General features: G+C 39.9%; 1 protein-coding gene across 1 annotated transcript in view; it reads right to left on the bottom strand.

Annotated features, from left to right (window-relative positions):
• The window catches only part of furina (furin (paired basic amino acid cleaving enzyme) a), a gene marked incomplete in the record, with an annotated part of 76,220 nt that overhangs the window by 12,053 nt on the left and 43,353 nt on the right, over nucleotides 1-20,814 (bottom strand). The window contains 6 exon segments of the mRNA XM_046032287.1: nucleotides 194-294; nucleotides 4,167-4,379; nucleotides 5,558-5,730; nucleotides 11,246-11,334; nucleotides 17,418-17,494; nucleotides 17,677-17,805. Of these exon segments, the coding sequence (XP_045888243.1) occupies nucleotides 194-294; nucleotides 4,167-4,379; nucleotides 5,558-5,730; nucleotides 11,246-11,334; nucleotides 17,418-17,494; nucleotides 17,677-17,805 (782 nt within the window).

Genomic DNA, 20,814 nt, shown 5'->3' with positions numbered 1-20,814 from the left:
ATTGCTGCACAGTCTAATCATGAGTTTGGTCTGTACAAATTATATTTGACACTTCTCGTTGGCGTAGGATTACATTATTTTAATCAACACAAGTCAGAGAAATATGCAAATAGAGATGGTTAGAATGAGACTGTACAGCTGAAGAGAACTGTAAAGCTCGGTAAGAGTTAGAAAAATGGTGATAAGCACTTACTTGGCCTCAAGGGCAAGAGCGATGATCCCAGCAGCCAGCGGGGCAGAGGCAGAGGTGCCTGTGTGGGAGTCTGTGCATTTTGATTTGAGGTCTGTAGTGACCTAAGGAAGAAGAACATGATGGGCTTAAACAGACACCTCACACAAAAACAGGCAAAGTGAACAATATTCTCGAAAGATCTACATAAAGTTATTCATTCAATTCAGTTTTATAACTTTGGTTATAATCATCCTCAAAACGTTTTCACAACCGCTCTTGTGCCTTCACATTAAAAAGAAGAGCAAAACCATTTATTCTCCATCACATCTTCTCTTACTATCTTATATGTATTTACTACCAGTGAGGTGTCTATGAGTTAGACTTGTTTTTTTAGATTAATCTGCTCCAGTGAAGATCTCCTCAGCGACCCGTGACAGAGGGCCGTGGTTGTACTGGGCAGCTCCCAGGAGTGAATCTCTGCAGCTGCATGAATACGGTACATAGCAAGGTGGTGCAGAACCAGCATGTTTGCACTTGCAAAATCCATTTTGGGTAAGATAAAGGTTACAAAACACTGCCTTGCGAAATCCCCCAGTACACGGACCGCACACAGTATAATGCTAAAGGGGAGGTCAGTCTGTGTAACTGAATAAGACTGATACAAAAGGAGGTGGAAATAAAAATGTGCTGACCAATGCACGGCATCCAGAAACTGATCTTTTAACAAACTAAACAGAATAATAAATGCATTGGCAGAACTGACTTTAACGGTCGTCTTATGTATTCAGGAGCTTCCTATATCTCCCTTACTTTAAATTGAAAGAGAAGGATAATATAAGTGTAATAAAAAGATTCGCTCCTGCATAAGCCCAGAGGTCCCACCCTCTCTCTTCTACTCCGTCTCTTCATTCCCGGGTTCATGAGTGACAGCACAATTAAATGGAGTACAGCACTGAAGCATTAAGGGACCAGCCACATGTCACAGAGATGTCGTAAGCTGTCCATCCAGTTGGTCTGGCTGTTAAGACTGTATACTGGAGAAAGAACGGCCGTGTGTGTGATTTTGTGTTTCTGAGAAGAATATTAAGCAGCAACTGAATGCCAGATGGAGTTTCAGACGTTCACTATTCATAATCATTTAATGGCCCAAGACGGGATGAATGGTGAAGAGGAAGAAAGTGAAGAAAGGGAGGAAAGAATGAAGTCACGCTGTGGTTCAGACAGCAGGTACAGAATAAAGCTGCAACTCCGAATGCAGCAAATGCTCCATGTGCTTTACGAATGAAGCTGATTACTCAATTATTCCCTTAGTCCATTGAAATATAGATTCCTCTGCAACCTTTTCAATAATCAATCATTCAAGTTATTTTTTTAAAGTGGCAAGATTCTGTGGTTCTAGCTTCTCAAATGTGAATATTTCTCATTAGTCTTCTGGTACAGTAAGCTGCAACTGTGTACAATGCACTAATTCTTTTACTCATAGTGAATTTATATTTTTAGCATTCTTTGTATTATTTTGTATACTTCCACATGTTTGATCTCTTTACTTTTTCTATATTTATGTTTATGAGTACTGTTAAGCACCCAGGCAAATTCCTTGTATATGAAAATGTACCTGGCAATAAACCTGATTCTGATCTTTTTGGACTGTTGGACTATTTATGGATCAAATGAATCAGTTTATCAAGAAAATAATTGGTAGATTAATCAATAATTATGATAATTGTTATTTGCAGCCATTTGTATGTAGAAAATGCAAATGCAACTAAAGCGTTTAAAAACAATGAAAATGCAGCTTAAAAGATAAAATATTCTTATCAGATTCTTATATGGGTAAAATGTTATACTAGTGTAATATTGATAGATTATCTTTTTAATTGTTTGTATACTAAATAATTGTAAGGTAAAAAAGGTATTCACAAGCACACATTTCTTCAAATGTCTTGTTTTGTCCAACCAGCTACCCCACAAACCACAAACATATTCAATTTACAATTACAGGTGCTGGTCATATAATTAGAATATCATCAAAAAGTTAATTTATTTCAGTAATTCCATTCAAAAAAGTTAAACTTGTATAATGTATACATTCATTCCACACAGACTGATATATTTCAAGTGTTCATTCCTTTTAATTTTGATGATTATAACTGACAACTAATGAAAACCCCAAAATCTGTATCTCAGAAAATTAGAATATTGTGAAAAGGTTCAATATTGAAGACACCTGGTGCCACACTCTAATCAGCTAATTAACTCAAAACACCTGCAAAGGCCTTTAAATGGTCTCTCAGTCTAGTTCTGTAGGCTACACAATCATGGGGGAAGACTGCCGACTTGACAGCTGTCCAAAAGACGACCATTGACACCTTGCACAAGGAGGGCAAGACACAAAAGGTCATTGCTAAAGAGGCTGGCTGTTCACAGAGCTCTGTGTCCAAGTACATTAATAGAGAGGCGAAGGGAAGGAAAAGATGTGGTAGAAAAAAAAAAAGTGTACAAGCAATAGGGATAACCGCACCCTGGAGAGGATTGTGAAACAAAACCCGTTCAAAAATGTGAGGGAGATTCACAAAGAGTAGACTGCAGCTGGGGTCAGTGCTCCAAGAACCACCACGCACAGACGTATGCAAGACATGGGTTTCACCTGTCGCATTCCTTGTGTCAAGCCACTCTTGGACAAGACACAGCATCAGAAGCGTCTCACCTGGGCTAAAGACAAAAAGGACTGGACTGCTGCTGAGTGGTCCAAAGTTATGTTCTCTGATGAAAGTAAATTTTGCATTTCCTTTGGAAATCAAGGTCCCAGAGTCTGGAGGAAGAGAGGAGAGGCACAGAATCCACGTTGCTTGATGTCCAGTGTAAAGTTTCCACAGTCAGTGATGGTTTGGGGTGCCATGTCATCTGCTGGTGTTGGTCCACTGTGTTTTGCGATACGCCAGACCCAACAATGCAGAAGAGCTCAAGGGCACTATCAAAGCAACCTGGGCTCTCATAACACCTGAGCAGTGCCACAGACTGATCGACTCCATGCCACGCCGCATTGCTGCAGTAATTCAGGCAAAAGGAGCCCCAACTAAGTATTGAGTGCTGTACATGCTCATACTTTTCATGTTCATACTTTTCAGTTGGCCAACATTTCTAAAAATTTTTTTGTATTGGTCTTAAATAATTAATCTAATTTTCAGAGATACTGAATTTGGGATTTTCATTAGTTGTCAGTTTTAATCATCATGATTAAATGAAATAAACATTTGAAATATATCAGTCTCTGTGTAATGAATATAATATCCAAGTTTCACTTTTTGAATGGAATTACTGAAATAAAATCAACTTTTTGATGATATTCTAATTATATGACCAGCACCTGCATATAAAAATAGAGAAAAGCATCAAATCGCCATTTGAGGGTGGAACCAGCTGATGTTTGGCTTTTTTCTTTGATAAATGACTTTTTAAAGAGGTAGTGTGTGGAGTTTTTGACCTCTAGCAGCGCTATGGAGCCGTTTTGTTTCTCTCTCATACAAATATCTGGGGGTGATGCCAGCAAAGGCAGGCAGGGAAGAAGTCTCAAAGTGAGTTTACATGGATGTAAACATTGCAGGATTCAAAATGTTAAACAGAAATCAGATTTGCTAATGTTACATATGAGGAAGGAAATTAAGTCAACATGTTTGATAGATCTCAGTGACATACAGGATATGTTTTGGTGAGTAAAACGAACTTTTGTTTGTTTACAAGAAAACACCTGAGGGCCCTGTTAATGAATCAAACTGTTGATGCTAAATCGATTAACTGTTTCATCATTCAAACATTTCAGCAGCTATAAATATGCTGTGGATCAAGTAAACTTCACCTTGGAAATAAATATCCTATGGGTTTTTTTTTTTTTATTTGTTTTGTTACCACAGACGTGGAAGCAGACGTTCATGTGAGGGACACAAGGGGAGGAGAAGAGAATGACAGAAACACACCAGATACAAACACAACTCACTATCTGTTTCTCGTTGATGTTGCCCGAGCTGTAGGTGGTGGCGAGGGTGGAGGAGCAAGCCTCACTGTACCAGGGGACATTGCCATTCTGGGTGGAGCTGCTGATGGACAGGGTGTAGATGCTGTTGGTGTAGCCGTCACAGTTACAGCTGTCCTTCTCCCTCCCGCCGTTCCCAGACGCCCACACAAAGATGGAGCCCAAACCACCACGACCCTAGGGAATGTACAGTACATTAAGAGAAACTAAGAAGAGACAACCACATTCATTCATTCATGCCTTGGGACCACCGCTAGCCAAAAAAACAATAACTACATCTCATTCAGTCTTTAAAAAGGGATCCCAATTAAAAGGAGGGCAAATTCATTTAAGGGCTCATTTCAAAAAGAGCCCATCAAAAGGCAGCATACATCACAGAGGCCGGGGTGGTCACTCAGTAAATTAAAAAGAGCTAAATATCGCATGACAGCAACACGATACAAAAAGGCACTATATGACAACAGCTCATTGTAATGAATCATCCAAGCTCTCAGCCTTTGAAGTGCAATGATTTTCATCCAAGAGCAGCGTTATTGTATTGAGTGAAACCGTCTCTCTCAGCATTGATCAAACCCAGCTATGCACCACCCACACCGCCATCTGACAGCGCTGTCACTGTGGCAATTATCTTAGTAGTCACTGTCAGCAGTTCCAATCAGCTTTATGGCACATGCCTTGAATCCTATTGCTCCGTAACGAGAGCCAGTGGTTGCTGGATGGATGCGTTGATGTGAAAGCATGGGGGGTGTGATCTGTGTGCTTATTAATCTGTTGACATTCTACATATATGACACTGCCCCATGTATTAAAACAAGCGTTGCTATCAACAAGAAGATTGGTTGATATTCACATTGCCATGTTGACAGACTAGTTTTTTTTAAAAAACCCAAAAAATCTTTAATTGTATATGCTGATAGTCGGGAATGTGTTTGGAAGCTTTTTGATTGTCAAGTAATTTAAAACTCTGCTAGCTGTTTGACTGGAATTTTTCAAAACACTTTACTTGAAGAGATCACATGCCGACTGACTGAAAGAGCTGAGAGATAAAAGATGAGCTGGCAGTTTAAGACTAAGACTAACAAAGAATATGATTTTTTTTTAAAAACAACTTAATTTCTGTCACTGCTGTTTCAGTTCATTTTCTAAGATTTTCCTCCCTGGTGGCTTTTACAGGACATTCCCTTCCATTCATAATTGTCAGTGTCAAAAACTGCTTTGTTCTTCCCGCTTGTGTCCTCTCATGCTTGAACAGTTCAATTACTGACTGCTGAAAGGAAGCCACACACAGCCAGTAAATAATTTCTGACACACACACACACACACACACACACACACACACACACACACACACACACCTCTGTAACTCCATGCAGAAAGGCTTCTTTGGCGAGTTTGGCGGGTCCATCTACAGTTTTGCCATCATCTTCTGGGCCCCAGCTGGCACTGTAGATGTCGATGTGCTGGGGATTTAGACTGAGAGATTGGGCCTCAACCATGTCAGTCACCTCACCGTCCAGCATACGCACACCTGCAACCAGGTTCCCACATGAAAATTTTAGTACTAGTATAGTGTTCTTTATGATAAATGAAAGTTCATCTGAAATAGAAATAGTTGAGAATTAGTCACGCTTAAGACTGGGAAAAAGGTGGGCATCACAGGCAGAACCAAAAGCGTATGTTTTATTTAAATACTGACTGATATTTTCTGATACACAGATGGGTAAAAAGAATTTACAGAAAAAACAACAGGCTACCAAAAGCCTCCAGAAAAGCTCCAGGGAAGACCACCGCTCCTCCATAACACACACACTTATTTAAGCAGGTAATCTCACTGAGATCAAGAGAGACATGAGTATAGCAGACAGAAAGATACACATAGCCAGACATAAAACAAGACATACAGCATCAGGGTAACTTTTTTTACTGTCCATTATGAATGTAATAATGTTATAGGAGTGCAATGCTAAATCACTGCAGTACTTGCTTAACCACTGAAACATGCAAAAAGTGCTGCAGGCAATGACAATCTTGTAGGATCCTGCTCCTCTAATCTGCAGCTCAGCGCTTTAGTTCATGGTGTTGTAGCTCTGTAGTTTTACCAGACTGTGTGCTCATGTTCAACAAGGTTTGACATGTGTAGGGACAAAGCAATGCTGCGTTGTCTAATTTGCATTTTTTCCCCACTTGTTTGCGATGCTGTACATTGTCTGTATATCTGTAGAGCTCATGCGGTGGTGCAGCATATGCTGCTGGTGTTAATTTCTGCACCCACTGTCATGTTCTTATGGACCCTACCATGTCAATCAACGGCATCTCTACTGATTTGCTTTGGTGCTCGAGTTGGTTAGAAAACGAAACACAACTAGAATGAGATCAATTGCATTGTGGGTGAACTGCCTCCTCAGGTGTGACTACGGAGACTGAACAGTCGAAAGATGAAAAAAAAAAAAAGCATTAATTGTCTTTCTCTACATGCCTGCATGAGTGTAAATTGAGCCGAACTTGCACTTACACAGCAGGCTTCAACTAAAGCTTATTTACAAGGTACTGAAAATGATCACTTGTGTGTTAACACACACAAAACAATGCAGGGAAGGCATACAGAGAGCGCAGTGCTTGTTCTATTCAATTATTTCTGCTTTAAGTTTAGAAGGTTTTCTGGCAACAGAACTCTTACACTGTCTCAGTGACGTTCCCCCATAGAAAAGTGGTGAGAAATCAACACCTCAAAAACAAACGAATTTCCCCCTTTGGTGCTGTGCATTGAAGTCCTCCGAAAGCATCAAGAAGGCAATGAGCTGCTAGTGTTTCCATGGCAGCCTGCACTTCTATGAAAGGGCCACATGATTCCCTAAGAAGACTCGTGTATTTCCAATCCCCATACAAAAATCCATCTATCCCTAAAACCAGGGACTCTCAGATCACATTAAATCAGGTAAATTTGGTTTTAACAAATGCTGTTTGAAAAAAAAAAAACAAACATAAAAGAAAGTACACTTTTGGGGGAAAAAGAGTTGGATGAGAAGATATATCACTCATGTCAGTATGGTTAATGTGAAGCTACAGCTGATTAGCTTAGCACAAAGACTGGAAACAAGGAAACAGTTAGCCTGGCTCAGTCCAAAAGTAACAAAATCAACCTACAAGCGCCTCTAAAGCTCACTAATTAAACACGTTATACCTTTTTAATTCATACAAATACCTTAGTGCATAACCAACTAGATGTGGTTTGATGTGAAGTTATAACATTTACCTGAAAGATGAGAGAGGTATGAGCCTTCTCATATAACTCTCGGCAAGAAAGCAAATAAGCATATTTCCCAAAATGTTGAACTATTCCTTTAAATATCAGAGCCTTGACTGAAACAAACAGCTGCAGCGAGAGTAAGTAAAACATGGGAAAATTAAAATTTCTGACATGACTTGGATGGTTTGAGGTCTGTCAAGGACGGAAGAGCTAAACTAACAACTGCAGTAACCTCATACTTAATTTATTGTACTTTCGCTGAAACTGAGGGGTGTTGTTTTTTTCTCCCCCGTTAAACCTGAAGGACTTCTATACCCCAGACAATCTTATGAATATTGGAGGATTTAAGCCTCCCAATGTGTGTTTGAAACTACCATGGACATTTCACATGAGAGTCTCCTGGCTGAGTAAGGAGCTACAGTGTGGCAGGTGGCATGAGGGCAAGTGAGGATCATAGAGGCTTTTGCACTGCTCCCTCTACACTCTGCCTTTCCAATATATTCTCCCTGGCCACTGAATTGAATAAGCTGGCCCTGCTGCTTTAGATTTTACATGATAATTTGGGTTCCTACGTTCTGTTTTGAAGTGCTAATGCTGCAGTCTGGCTTGAGATGCTTCTAAGTGCGTTGAACTTTCATGTGTTTGTTGTGTGCACTGTTGAAGATATAAACAAGTGTGCATATCAAAGATTTTCAGGTAGGTATTAAATTAAGCTTGCACTTAATAACGGTCATTTCTGTAAGCTCAAACTGAGCTTTGACCCAATCGTTTTATTGACATATTGGTCCATAACATAAAGTTAAAGTGGAAAGGCAAGACGCTATACAACAAGCTTAATACATAAATGGAAACATCAAGAGAACATCATTTAAATGTTCAGCAAGGTACACAGGAATGTATTAAAATGTGGTCAGAAATCCCAGAATGCAAAGCTTAAAGAGCTGATTTGACATCTTGAATGTCTCCAAAGCAAGCTTAAAAATTTTAAAGACAGATATGTAACACTGAGAATATTATATTATAAACATTGTAAGAGTGAAGCCAGAATTTCAGACATTCAAATATTATTTTCAAATATTTAAATCCTACTTTTCCAGTGTTTTAAAAGCATAGTTTTCACTTTCAAATCAAATCTTAGTTTGTTCTTCTTCTTCTAATAGGCAACAAAAAGTTGGATTCTGAAGTTTACCTTGAAACACACTTGAGAAAGGAACGCAGCATTTTAGACCACAGAACGTGCACTGCCTTTTCTTGTCTTGCTTTACCTAACAGCTTCACAGTTATCGAGGTGTAGTGGAAGAGTAAACGTTAACACGCTTTAGGAAGGTTTGTACTTTCTTTGTTTAAGTTCTGCTTTCTGATTCTGCTGATGGAAAAGAGCCCTGAGTGTGGATAAAAGCACATCATCATGTGTATGTTTTTCACAACACCGAGCCTCCTCCTGCACCACCTACATGACCACACACACAGCACACCACGCACACTTGTTATGTTAGAAAAGCTGAATGCCATGTGGTGTATTCCCACTTGCCATCTGGAATGATCATAAAAAATCGCATTCTGGCGCTATTCTGACGGGGTTCAAACGTCGAGAGTGGAAAGTAAGCAGTAGGCTAGTGAGATAAGCCGAGAGGGTAATGATAGAGCAATCATTGGCATAAAGGAGCTCCTACAGTAAAAAAACTAAACACATTATTGTGCTACATCCTGTAGTCAGCAGAACCCACAACAGACATTACAACACATCCTCGGCACAGGAACAAGAAATAAGCAATCACAAATATAAAACACATGTGCACATGTAGTAGCAATGTGACCACACCAACAACTGACTTTAATCCTGATAGCCCATTTAATGTGGGCTTTGATTTTAGAATCATACAGAGACAAAAAGCTAAAATACATAATGAAATAATAAATTAAGTTATGCACAATCTATACAAATAAACTTTGTTTTTTCCCCCCTGTCTCTGAAGCTTCTTTTGAAGAATGGAAAGAGAAACTACAAAAACTATTCCCTCCCTGTAGGCAGAAGCAAAACAAACCCATCAGGGTGCAAAATCCTTTTTAGAACAAACAAATTAATATTTCACAATATTTTGCCACTCACATATTTTGCATCATCTCAGATTCTACTGCGTGTTTGTGTGTCTCTGATACAAAGAAATAATATTACACTTAAAGAGGGGATTGTGCAATTCTGAAGAAATCCAATACCACAACAAATACCATTATATAGAGCAAACAACAAAAGTGATGTATCTAACGTTAGCTAAGTTGTGGGTTAATAAACGGTCGCCACAGTTGCTGCTGCGAAGCTAAACATGCAGAGAGGACAAGACAGTTCCAGAGCCAGCACACCAGCTCCAAACAGTAATACTCACAACTGTCGCGCTACTATAGATAACGTTGAAAGTAAACTGAATGCCTGCGGCAAGTCATTTAACACTACCTGAAACACAAATCACAGCTGAAATGTTCGCTGCTCATTTACAGAGCCTGGGCTGTGTATAAACACCTGATTTTGTTTTCAGCACAGACACTAAATGGACAGCTAGTGGACTGTGAGGAGACAAAAAGACGGGTATTGGATTAGAATCGCTTATCCCACCTTTAACTAAGGTCAAAAACATTACCCACTGTAATATGTTTCATCTGAATCCATGCCCCATTTGTCATTTACACACACTCACTGAAAAAAGCAATTAAGTAACAAGCAATTATAAAAAAAAGCAGAAAATCCTCACATTTGAGAAGCTGTGACTAGAAAATGACAAACAATTAATGGATTCAAATAAACACAAGATCAAACAGTTGTCGGTTTATTTTCTATTCAGCTCTATAAAGCATTTGCTTTCTTGATGAAAAGGTGTGAGAGAAACTGAAAAAAAAAAAATGTATCTGGTCTTTTATTTCACTGGAGTTACTTTCTTAGATAAAACATAGTGGAGGGTCAAACTCGGCAACACTGTGCATGCACACAATGGTGGTGACCGATGCTGCATGATGAAATTTCATTGGTCAGAGTGACACATTCAAGTACCAAGCATGTGTCGCTCGAGAACAGCGGGGTACGACATCACAGCTGGGTGTCAACGAGGCACTGCCACACACGTATTTGACTATTCGATTTGACTTCAGCACGTCTGTGACAGGACTCCAAAGAAAATCCTAAGGTGGGCGGTTTGCTTTCAACAAACTATAAAAGACAGCAGTTTGCAGTACTAGACTTGAACTCTGAGGCCCCCCCTCTACCGCTTTCTCTCACATCCTAAAAGCACAACCAAACCGCTTCTAAATACATTGAATAGGAAGTTTATTAGGTACATCTGTACCATCTAATGCAACCCAGCACAACATCTCCGCAATAAACCCTATGCTTATGAAGCTTGTAATGTTTATGTCAGAGAGGTGTTAATCCAACTGGTATTTTTTGTGGCTGCAGCTGGATGTAGGGGTGGTTTTCTTCATGACTGTATAGTGAAGGGTGTGTATAATGTTCTGTCTACATCAATTTACAGTAGATACTCAAGGGATGGAACACTAGAAGGGAGTTATATCTGACAGAGAACAGTAAATTTGACATTAGGTCAACCCAGATTCCCCTAAAAGTTGTAGCAGGTTACCATTTCAGAAACTGTATTTAACCGTGCCGTTTTTAATACTGTTACTCCATGCAAAACCAGCCCACTTACAGTACATTGACAATCCACATGGCAAGTGTGGTGATGCTCAGAAAGATTCAGTGGTATGTGCCTTGAAAATGGACTGATGGACTGTTTTTATTTGACCGTACCTCCAATCTTGGCATTGTAGGCCACACCGACTCCACAGATCCCATTGTTGGCTACTGCTGCCACCTCTCCTGCACATCGTGTTCCATGCCTGGAGAGGAGGAAGAAGTAGAAAGTGAGAGGCACGTTTAAAGGAAACTACTCGTCCTTGTGGGAATCATTCACCTAATGATGCAGCATTTTACTGTATATATTCCCAGCATACATGTCTAACAGAGCTTCTACCATCATTACATGGTCAAGCTAGACATTGAGACAAAACAAACTCATGGAGACAGGTTCTTGGCTTTGATTCCTTTTCAACAAATCTGAATTCCCATTTGCCCAAAAGAAAACATTCAGCCGATGAGGGGAGACCAACGTACATCATCTATGGCCTTCTAGCATTGGTAATCTTGGAATGCCCACAAGGCCTGAATCAAGTCAAGGGAAATGAGAAATAAGATGACATACTAGTGTCACACAGGTGAGGAAATTGTCAATTAGATTTTCACAATAGGTCTTTCATTAAGACTGTGCCTCTGTACTAAGATCTAGCTCCAGGCACCGCAGTGTGAAGATCCAAGAAGCCGCTTCAGAGGGGGCTGATCATCACATTCCAGTCAGGTGCATTCCCCTGGTCTGCCAGATCGAAATGCACTCTTAATGCCTTTCAAACCATGGCGCAATCCCCACTGGCATGCAGCCATTCCCAGACAGGAATGCTGGAGCCTGGGCAACACTGTGCCATATCAGGAAACAACAGAAACAGCGCACATTCACTACTGAAGGAAATATCTACACCAGCAGCAGGCTTCCATTAAGGCACTCTGGGTACACAGCCAAACCAAAAACACGAGAATCAAAACACCACAGCAGCAGCAGACATCCTCCCCTGACACAATAGACTGTGTCTGCTGTCAGGACATGGACATTTAATCTGAGGGCAGCCTGACAAAATTACTATTATCAGTTATTAATGAGTATTAACGAAATTATTAATCACTGAAATTGAGTTACCTGAAGTGCAATTTAAACTGTTCACAACAGAGAGGTCAGAGTTCACATTAGGCTTAACCTACTTTTATTTGAGTGACTAATTCTAATAAGGCTTCTGCTTTCATGTATAATAATGACAGATGGGTAGCGTGTTGCAATTCATTTTCTGGCCCTTAGAGCTGTCTTTAGACACGGTGATGAGCTGAGAGGCCGGAGGTTAACGTCAATGCCACAGTCAACATTGAGACCAGATCTCTAACATGTCACAGGACAGTTAGAGGCGACACGGACTGCTGGATAATAAAAAAAAATCTTTATAGATACAAAAGTAAACACACACCCACACACGTCATCTGAATGACTTTCCAGAAATTTTTATCACAACATTCCTGGAAGTGTTGACTTTGGAGTCTTATATCCTGCATGCAGCATCCGTCTTTGTGATGCAGCAGCTGATAAAGAGCGGCTCAGGTGTCTGCGATGGGATGCCGGACAAGCACAGGCCTATACCTCTGTTCAACTGAGCTTTTCCCCAAACCTTCTTTGACGCATCCATGAGATTTACTTACATGGTAGACTGATTCAAGGCATACAAATGCTGCTACAGGGGTGAAGCTCTCAGTTTCTGAATGTGATTATGCAAGAGATATTTGCATAATCAGGTTTTTGGGGAGTTATTTTCCTAGGAGTGATAAAATGGACGCAAGATGATATCGTTTTACTGCTCCCACTCACTGTTCAGGTCAACAAGAATGTGAAGAAGAGTGCATCAATGGGTCAAACGCATTTGTGTGAAATTCCCCCGTGAACGCAGCCTGCTCCCTGCTATTTATCCAACATGTCTTACACAAGCCTCTAACATAAAGGCGGTTTAATTCAACTATCGATTTGCTCTGAATGACATTTAAGGTCAAGTGGTATTTCACGGTGTGGTGGTTTAAGTCATTCAGATAAGATTTTCATAGTTTGGGTGAAAAGAGGACCGCTCAAACAACAACAATAGCAGTGGTAGTCTATATATCTGCAGCTGATTCATATTTAGAAAATGTATCACTAATCACGTCTTACCTGTATAGGCAACTGATTCAGAAGCAGCGCCTCACGTCTGGAGGTTTAGACGATAAACTACATCTGAATCCACATGAAGGCAGTCCAGCAGCAGTATACAATGACTTCCTAAAACATATGTATGATCATTCATTTGGTGCTTTAAACTAAACAAAATAAAATCGTAAACCTTCTGCCTGAAGGAGCTACCTGCCCTTTGACAATGGGGGCAAGGCATGACAGTCCTGACAACACTGACATCACATGATACCAAGCCTGGATTCAACCCTCCCATGGTTTAGAAAGGAGGCTGAAGAGGTGACAGCACAGCGCAGGAGATCACTGCATTGAAGTGCTCTAGTGAAACAACTCCCAAACATTGTCTGCAGGAACAAAGAGCTGTCTGTCACTACCAAGCACATTATTGTTCAATCGGCTGTTAACAAGTCACACAGATTTATTATCAGTGCTGTAATATCTGCCCGATAGATTCCCTGACACATGGGCAGACTCTCAAAACTTTACTTACTAGATCAAAAGAGTATTAACTCTCAACTGCACCCACTTGTTTGGAAGTGATATCCTATCAGAAGCAATTCAAGTGCCCCGTTATGACTGAGTCAAGTACTCAGATATCACGGCAGGTTATACAACAAGATGTTTTAGGATTAAGATGCGATCATCTCAAAACAAAGCTGCTGGACATAATACTTAAGTAAGTAGCTTGTTTTTCCTTCCTTAACACTGCAATACATTCTGCTTTTCTCACATGTAGTTTGGCTCGTTTTTCTGTAAAGTCCTATCAGCTATGCTTCTTCTGAAGAGCTAACTCATAAATATTACTGTAAAAAGGCATTTAATTTAACACATGCATCCTCACGTTGTCATTCTAATTAATTATATGTTTACACACTCAAGTCTAGGCACACCACACTAGAGTACAACAAACACTTCACTGGTCTAATTTAGACGAGCTTCCAGCGACCAAAACAAAAGCCAATGAAGCAACAGTCAATTAGTGTGGGTACCTAGCACATTACTAAACATACTGCAAATTGCCCTTTTTAAGACTAAGTGGTACATACCTGTACTGCTTACAGCATCCCTTTTCACCTCAACAAAAAGTATGAACAACATCTGACTTTCCTTTAAAGCACTTTTATGCCTTCATTAATCCCATCACTCACTACTTAGAAAAACACGTGGGAGAATCTCTGAGAAACTTTAAAACACCTTTTGTGTTAGATTGTGCTCCCGCGTCATACGTAATACTGATAACAGGAGATTATGGTGAATAAAGAGCGACTTTAGTGAAGTCTTGTTACGATTACACTGAGAACGAGCCTCTTGGCAGATTCCAGGCACCGAGACCAACTCAGGTTACAGCAACTACAGTTGGCTGCAGGCCCGAGGCCAACAACATGATCAGTATTCATACCCACAGATGGCAGAACCATTATCACTGTGCAAAGCCTAAACTGCCTCACTCTGGAGACTTCCTAAAGAGACATGCTATCGCTATACAGATTTTACCAAACTGTGTCTGTGGACATGATGGGAAAAGGGGTCACCTAAACCTGCACCGGCCAATTGCGCATTATGAAAAACACGGCAAAACGGCACAATAGAAGCTTTATGGCTTTTTATATAAAAAGGTCTGCCAATGATGCTGCAGGTTTTCTTGTGCTGCGTAAACATGGCGGCAATCCTCTAAGGTGCCACATCCTTTGAAAAGATATTTCTTGACAAGTTGTAACTTTGGCTCCTGCAGTTTGTGATACACACAAATTAGTGACTCTTGGTAGCAAAATTTGAAAACCAAATCACGTTTCATTAATGTTCACATCAAAAGTATTTCAGTCAGATGTCCGAGTTGTACATAAACTCCACTCAAAGTGTTTCTGCATATAAGGTTTGACATTGCAATGATATATTGTGAAATATGCACTTGTCTAACATTCCATTGATCTTTTTTTATCTTCAAAGTTCCCCTTCTCGTCCATATTCACAGCTGGCACACAACTTCTTTCTTTCACTTGTTTTTTCAAAAAATCATTGACGCCCTCGAGGACTGTTTGCAGTTGATTAGTCTCTGGGCTGCACTGAACCTCAAAGTTAAATCTGAACAACTGTTTGGCACTGCTCATTCTTAAGTCTGTTAACGGTTCTGCAAGTTTACTAATGAGCTGGTCTTTAGTACAAAAGGTCTGGCTATGTTTATAGAGCACGGTAAAGAGAGGGGTATGAAGAAAATGTCTCGTGAAGAAATCAGCATGCTGTTTCCAGTACTGTTAAATAGGTCCCTTCATCCATCGCTGTGCATTATATATTTTTGAATTAAGGTGTTTAGTCTGCACTGCCACCTTTTTTTATAAAGTAAGTTTATCTTGTTTTTTTTGCACGCTTATTGCACATGTTGAACAGAGTGATTCTGACAGCCTAAACAGACTCCATGCCAGTTTAGCCAGGTTTAATCCAGAAACTGCACATTTGGAAACTATCCTGATTGTAGCCAGAGGAAACCCCTGGAAAGAGAAACATCTAGATCACATGTCGTCTTAGATAAACATGTGGGTGAATGGTCACATTGCTACCGAGCCATCCTCACTGCTTCCCGCATACTGGGAAAAGAAAGAGAGCTCTATGGAGGTGAACAGAGTTGGCCTTTCTGCAAGGAACAGACACTTACAGTCTTACACAGCCCTTACGTATTTTCATGCCCGCCCACAGGTTGTTTACACATGCATCTCCACCAACCCACTGTAAAGTAAGAGAAACAGACACACACACACACACACACACAAATATATGCTCTCTTTCAATTGGTCCTGCCACAAGGAAGACACAGAGAGCTGGGTGGCATGAGATAAGGGCTGAGGTGAGCGAGGGTTGGAGAGAGGTGCAGCCAAAATAGGGAAACATCAATAGTGAGTGTCTCACCTGGGCTCTGGGCCACTATGAGCCACCAGAAGAGCCTGAGCGTGCCTTGGCATGGACTGTGGATCAGTGAATCTATACTGTGCACTATTTAGGGTTTTGTTGATGGTGGTGGAGAAAACAGTTTCAGGTACTGGCACAGAATCTTAAAAACAACTCCGCTGGGCTGAATTGGAAAGCAAGGGCATATTGTTGTTTCCATTTTTATCAAAACTGTTACTGATAACTGTATGTGTGGTTCTGTCCCAAAGTCATGTAAGCATTTTTGAGTATGAAAACAATTACACCTTCTACAATCAGCTTCCATCTCTTATGTTCAACAAAGCCTTTAAGAAGTTGATACAGCTTTAGTATAGTTACAGTATAGTTTAGGCCCATTCTGTATCCCCTCTGGTCTCCACATTCATGGTGGCCGCTCAAAGCCCCTGCCTCAGTTGGGGATGTTTGATTTCCATCCATCCTTCCAACTATAATCTTCTCTGCCCATCACCAGTAATCATGGTGAGCCTCGAGATAAAAAAGCATCTCAGGCCAATGGCCCACAAACAGCAGATTACAGCAAATCAGAAATTAAAGTCAGAAGGAAGGCAGGCGGTGGGAATGAAGGAGGACGTGCAAGGGCCCTCCAGAGCCAAGAGATTTGCTCTGTTTCATTAATGCTGATGAACTTAATTTGATCAATTCTCTGCAAGACATCACTGTGGTGGTAAACAACAGTTAATGCCATCTGCAGAGGCCACAGCAATAAAGCTGTTTTCTTCACACACTACCTTAATCCTAGTGTAGATTTACTCTACTTACACAGGCTATAGAAATGCCCTGGTGGAGCCTGTGTGATCTAAGAGGCTATATCAAATCCATAAACTCTTGAGTTGGGGGCAGGATTCACATTAGGAAGTAATTGCCCATTTTTGGAAAGTAAAAATTATTAAATGAAAATAAAACAATCTCTTGGGCAAAAGAACCCCAACAGGCTATGGCCTGTAATTAGTTTTGTCCTTGGACCAAACAGTGGACGTGGAAACAGCCATAGGCGTGTCTACATGTCAGCTATCACAGAGTGACGGCCACAAATTAATGTGCAAGTTAAACGCAATTTCATCCCGACATGTCCCGCACACAGCGGGCATTTAGAAAACACAAGTGGGTGGTTCCAGGGCAGGCCAAGAGACAAGAAGAGTGGAAATTAAATTTATCTGTGTAGATGTTAACCTGTTGTCATTAAGCTGCGTGTATCGAGGCTGAGGATCAGGGTCGCCATCATTCACATCGTAGCTGGCATCCGGGTCCTTAGAAAAGACAGAAAAGACAGGTAAAGTAGAGTTTGATTTTGGCACATTCAAGTATACAAATATCAGCCTCTCAGTTTAAACACAAGGAAGACACTAAAATATATGTTGTTTGCTGCTGCAGTGACACAGTTTCTCCTTTAAAAACATAATGTTTTAGCTCATTTAGGAGTTTCACTCACGTAGTTCTGCATCAGGTCAGGATGGTTCTTCTCTATTCCATCGTCCAGGATGGACACCACCACCCCTTTACCTGTGTAGCCCAACTGCCACGCAGCTTTGGCATTCAAGTCACGGTGGTTGCTGTTGTACTGAGGATAGAGAAGGCAAATAGCTTAGGTGTCTCTCGGATAATTAGATTCCATCTGAGTGCTGATGAGAATGTGCTTTTAGCTAAATCTGGAAGGGCTTACTTTAAAAACAAAAAGCACTCATTTAAGATATTTAGATGAAGACTGAACTTTTGACTTAAGAGTCCGTAAAAGGGTGCTACTTATTGAATTTCAGTCAGTCATTCTTCCTTAGTGAAAGGCTAATATTTCTCAAAGAGGGGAAGGCAAGTCTTGCAAGGTTAGGAAGAGATTCTCTATTCTACAAGCGTCACTCATCAGCGCGATGTTTGCATTTATTATTAATACCAAGCAAAGCAGCAGTGAACTGGATGATGGCACACAGTAATGATTCTGTATGCTTTTTCATATGCTTCTGACATTCAACTTGACCTTTGGTCAAAAGTCATGTCTGGCTTTCATCTAGTTCAAAGCTCTTCTTTTTAAAAATGTACCATCAGTTAAAGATATATATGTAGTCTATCAGACAGGATGAGATTTGTTCCTCAACCTTGTAACGTCACTGACACTTAAACCATCAATAAGGAAATCAATTAAAGCTGAAAGTTGTGATCTGCAATTCAGATTAAAGGTGTGGCTGACAAGCTGAGTGTATAATAAATTTGAGAGAGGCATGTGCAAGGTTTCATTTTCAATATTGCTCATCAAGTCAGTCCTTTTCTTTCTTCCTTAATGTTCTCTTTGCACACTGATGTTTTGATGTACAGCTTGAGATCTCTGCTTTGTGGCTTTCCCATGAGTTGTCAGTAGGGGGAAAAAAATCTGCCACATAATTAGGTAAATATCAAACAGGTAATAATAAATATAAAAATATTAAATATTCATTGTAACAGCAGATGCTGACCATTAGCATCCATCCACCAAGGACACCCTGCCAACAGACCAACCCACACTTCTCTGGCCGGCCAGGTTCACTTTTAATGAGGCACAGACTTATTTACTACCAGGAGAGAGACTGGCAGCACATTCCTGCAACTTGACAACCTTTGCGCTTCTGAAAATATATCACCACAACAGAACTACGAATGAAACAAACACCATTCAAAGCCCTAATGCAGAGTTTAGATGTTTATGGTAAACCAGGCAAATTATTATTTTTTCTCTCCAGAGTTATTCAGCAAACTGTTGCAAAACATCACAGAGATCTTTTTTTTTTTTTTGGCCATACTAACGCCAGGGTACCAGAATGTTAGTAACAGTTGGTTTCAGATTGAATCCTGATGACTTATCCTCTTACTTTTCACCCGGCCACACAAAATTTCCACTTCAGTTAGGGATACAATACCTCTACAACAAATTACCTAATTTGCATCAGCTTCAGACTAACGCTAACCCAACACGCTAAATGGCAGTTGTTGTTCACATGTTCCTTTCTTGCCAATGTTGACATTTATATTCTGCTTAAACCCCAACTGATCCCAATAGCGGAAAAGATCTGAGAACGGCAAAAGGTGTTGTTCCAGCTTTCGTGTCTTTTGGTTTTTAGTGAGCTTTACAACCTCTTGGGGTGCCCACATTACATGTTTTCCACTCGTACAGGTTCAACACCGCTTAAAATAAATAAATAAATAAAAAATAAAAAACACACAATGAATCATATAGAAGAGCAGCAGCTACTACAAATGTTCCAAACATTTGCCAGTTCAAGCTTCTCAAATGTGAAGATTTGCTGCCTTTTTGTCAGTGAAATATCTTTGAGTTTTGGGCTATTGGCTGGTCATTATTTATAAACATCTCTGGGAGATTGTGGACATTTTTGTCTTTACTATTTTCTTTTTTTTAATAGACTTACTTATTGAGTTTTGATTTAACAGTTACACTTATATACATTTTAACAAAGCATAAAATAGTCAAACTTTAGCAAACCCCTACCCACCCCCCCCCCCAAAAGAAGAAGAAAAAAAAACAACAACTGGGCAACGATATAACATAAATGAGATATTTAACAGTTTAGCATTGTATGGTTCACATGGAAGTTACATCGGCTTTCCTTAAGAATATTTCACCTTCAAGTTTCCAAAGGCTCCCCAAGATCACGGTTCTTCAAGAATGAAAGAAAGGTGTTCTATATCTCATGGAATTTGGCTGATTTATTTTTCATTGTGTACGATCATTTTTCAAAGACAAGACATGTTGATATCTCTTTCAACCATGGACTAACTGAAGGGCTTTTAACATCCTTCCAACAAAGAGAAATCAAGCGTCTAGCTTGTACTAGACAAGTCATTTTCTTCTCTTTGCTGTTCAGCATACAGTCCTTTGGATAAAAATTAAGAAAACAAATCTTAGGACAGTCGGGGACTGGATTCAAGATAATTTGAGAGATGCATTTTATAACTTCATTCCAGAACTTTCGAATTTCAGGACAGTCCCACAAGCAGTGAAGCAAGGTACCCATTTCTGCATTGCATTTAACACATTTCAGGAATACTTGGATTCATCTTATTCAGTCTATCTGGAGTAAAATAAGTCCTCATAATCCAATTGTACTGAATCAGTTTGAGGTGGGTATAAGTTGAGCCCTTGAGCATATCTCACTCCAGTCCTCTGAGATATCCTTTTGAAAGACATTTATTCATTGAGTTCTTTTATGCTCAGTAGAGTCTTTATCTTTAATCAGTATATTATAGAGTAAGGATATTTGACCCTTGACAATGCAATTATTTACCGCTAGATTTTCTAATATAGACAAAGGAGGATGTGTATCAGAATGTGCATGTGCATAAATAAAACTCCTTAACTGTAAATATTTGAAGAAGTGTGTCAGAGGTATATCATGTTGCCTTCCAACTTCTTCAAATGAAACTAGTTTGTTCTCCTTGTACAGATCCATAACTTTAGAGATGCCATTTTCACTATTTTCTGACATTTTTCAATAATCATTGGTAGCAGCCCTAAAAGGCAGAAAATTTATTATATATATATATATATATATATATATATATATATATATATATATATATATATATA

The sequence above is a fragment of the Micropterus dolomieu genome, linkage group LG20, assembly GCF_021292245.1.
Source record: "Micropterus dolomieu isolate WLL.071019.BEF.003 ecotype Adirondacks linkage group LG20, ASM2129224v1, whole genome shotgun sequence".
NCBI lineage: Eukaryota > Metazoa > Chordata > Actinopteri > Centrarchiformes > Centrarchidae > Micropterus > Micropterus dolomieu.
Note: the sequence above shows the minus strand (reverse complement) of the source record. Positions and strands in the feature narration are given on the sequence as shown.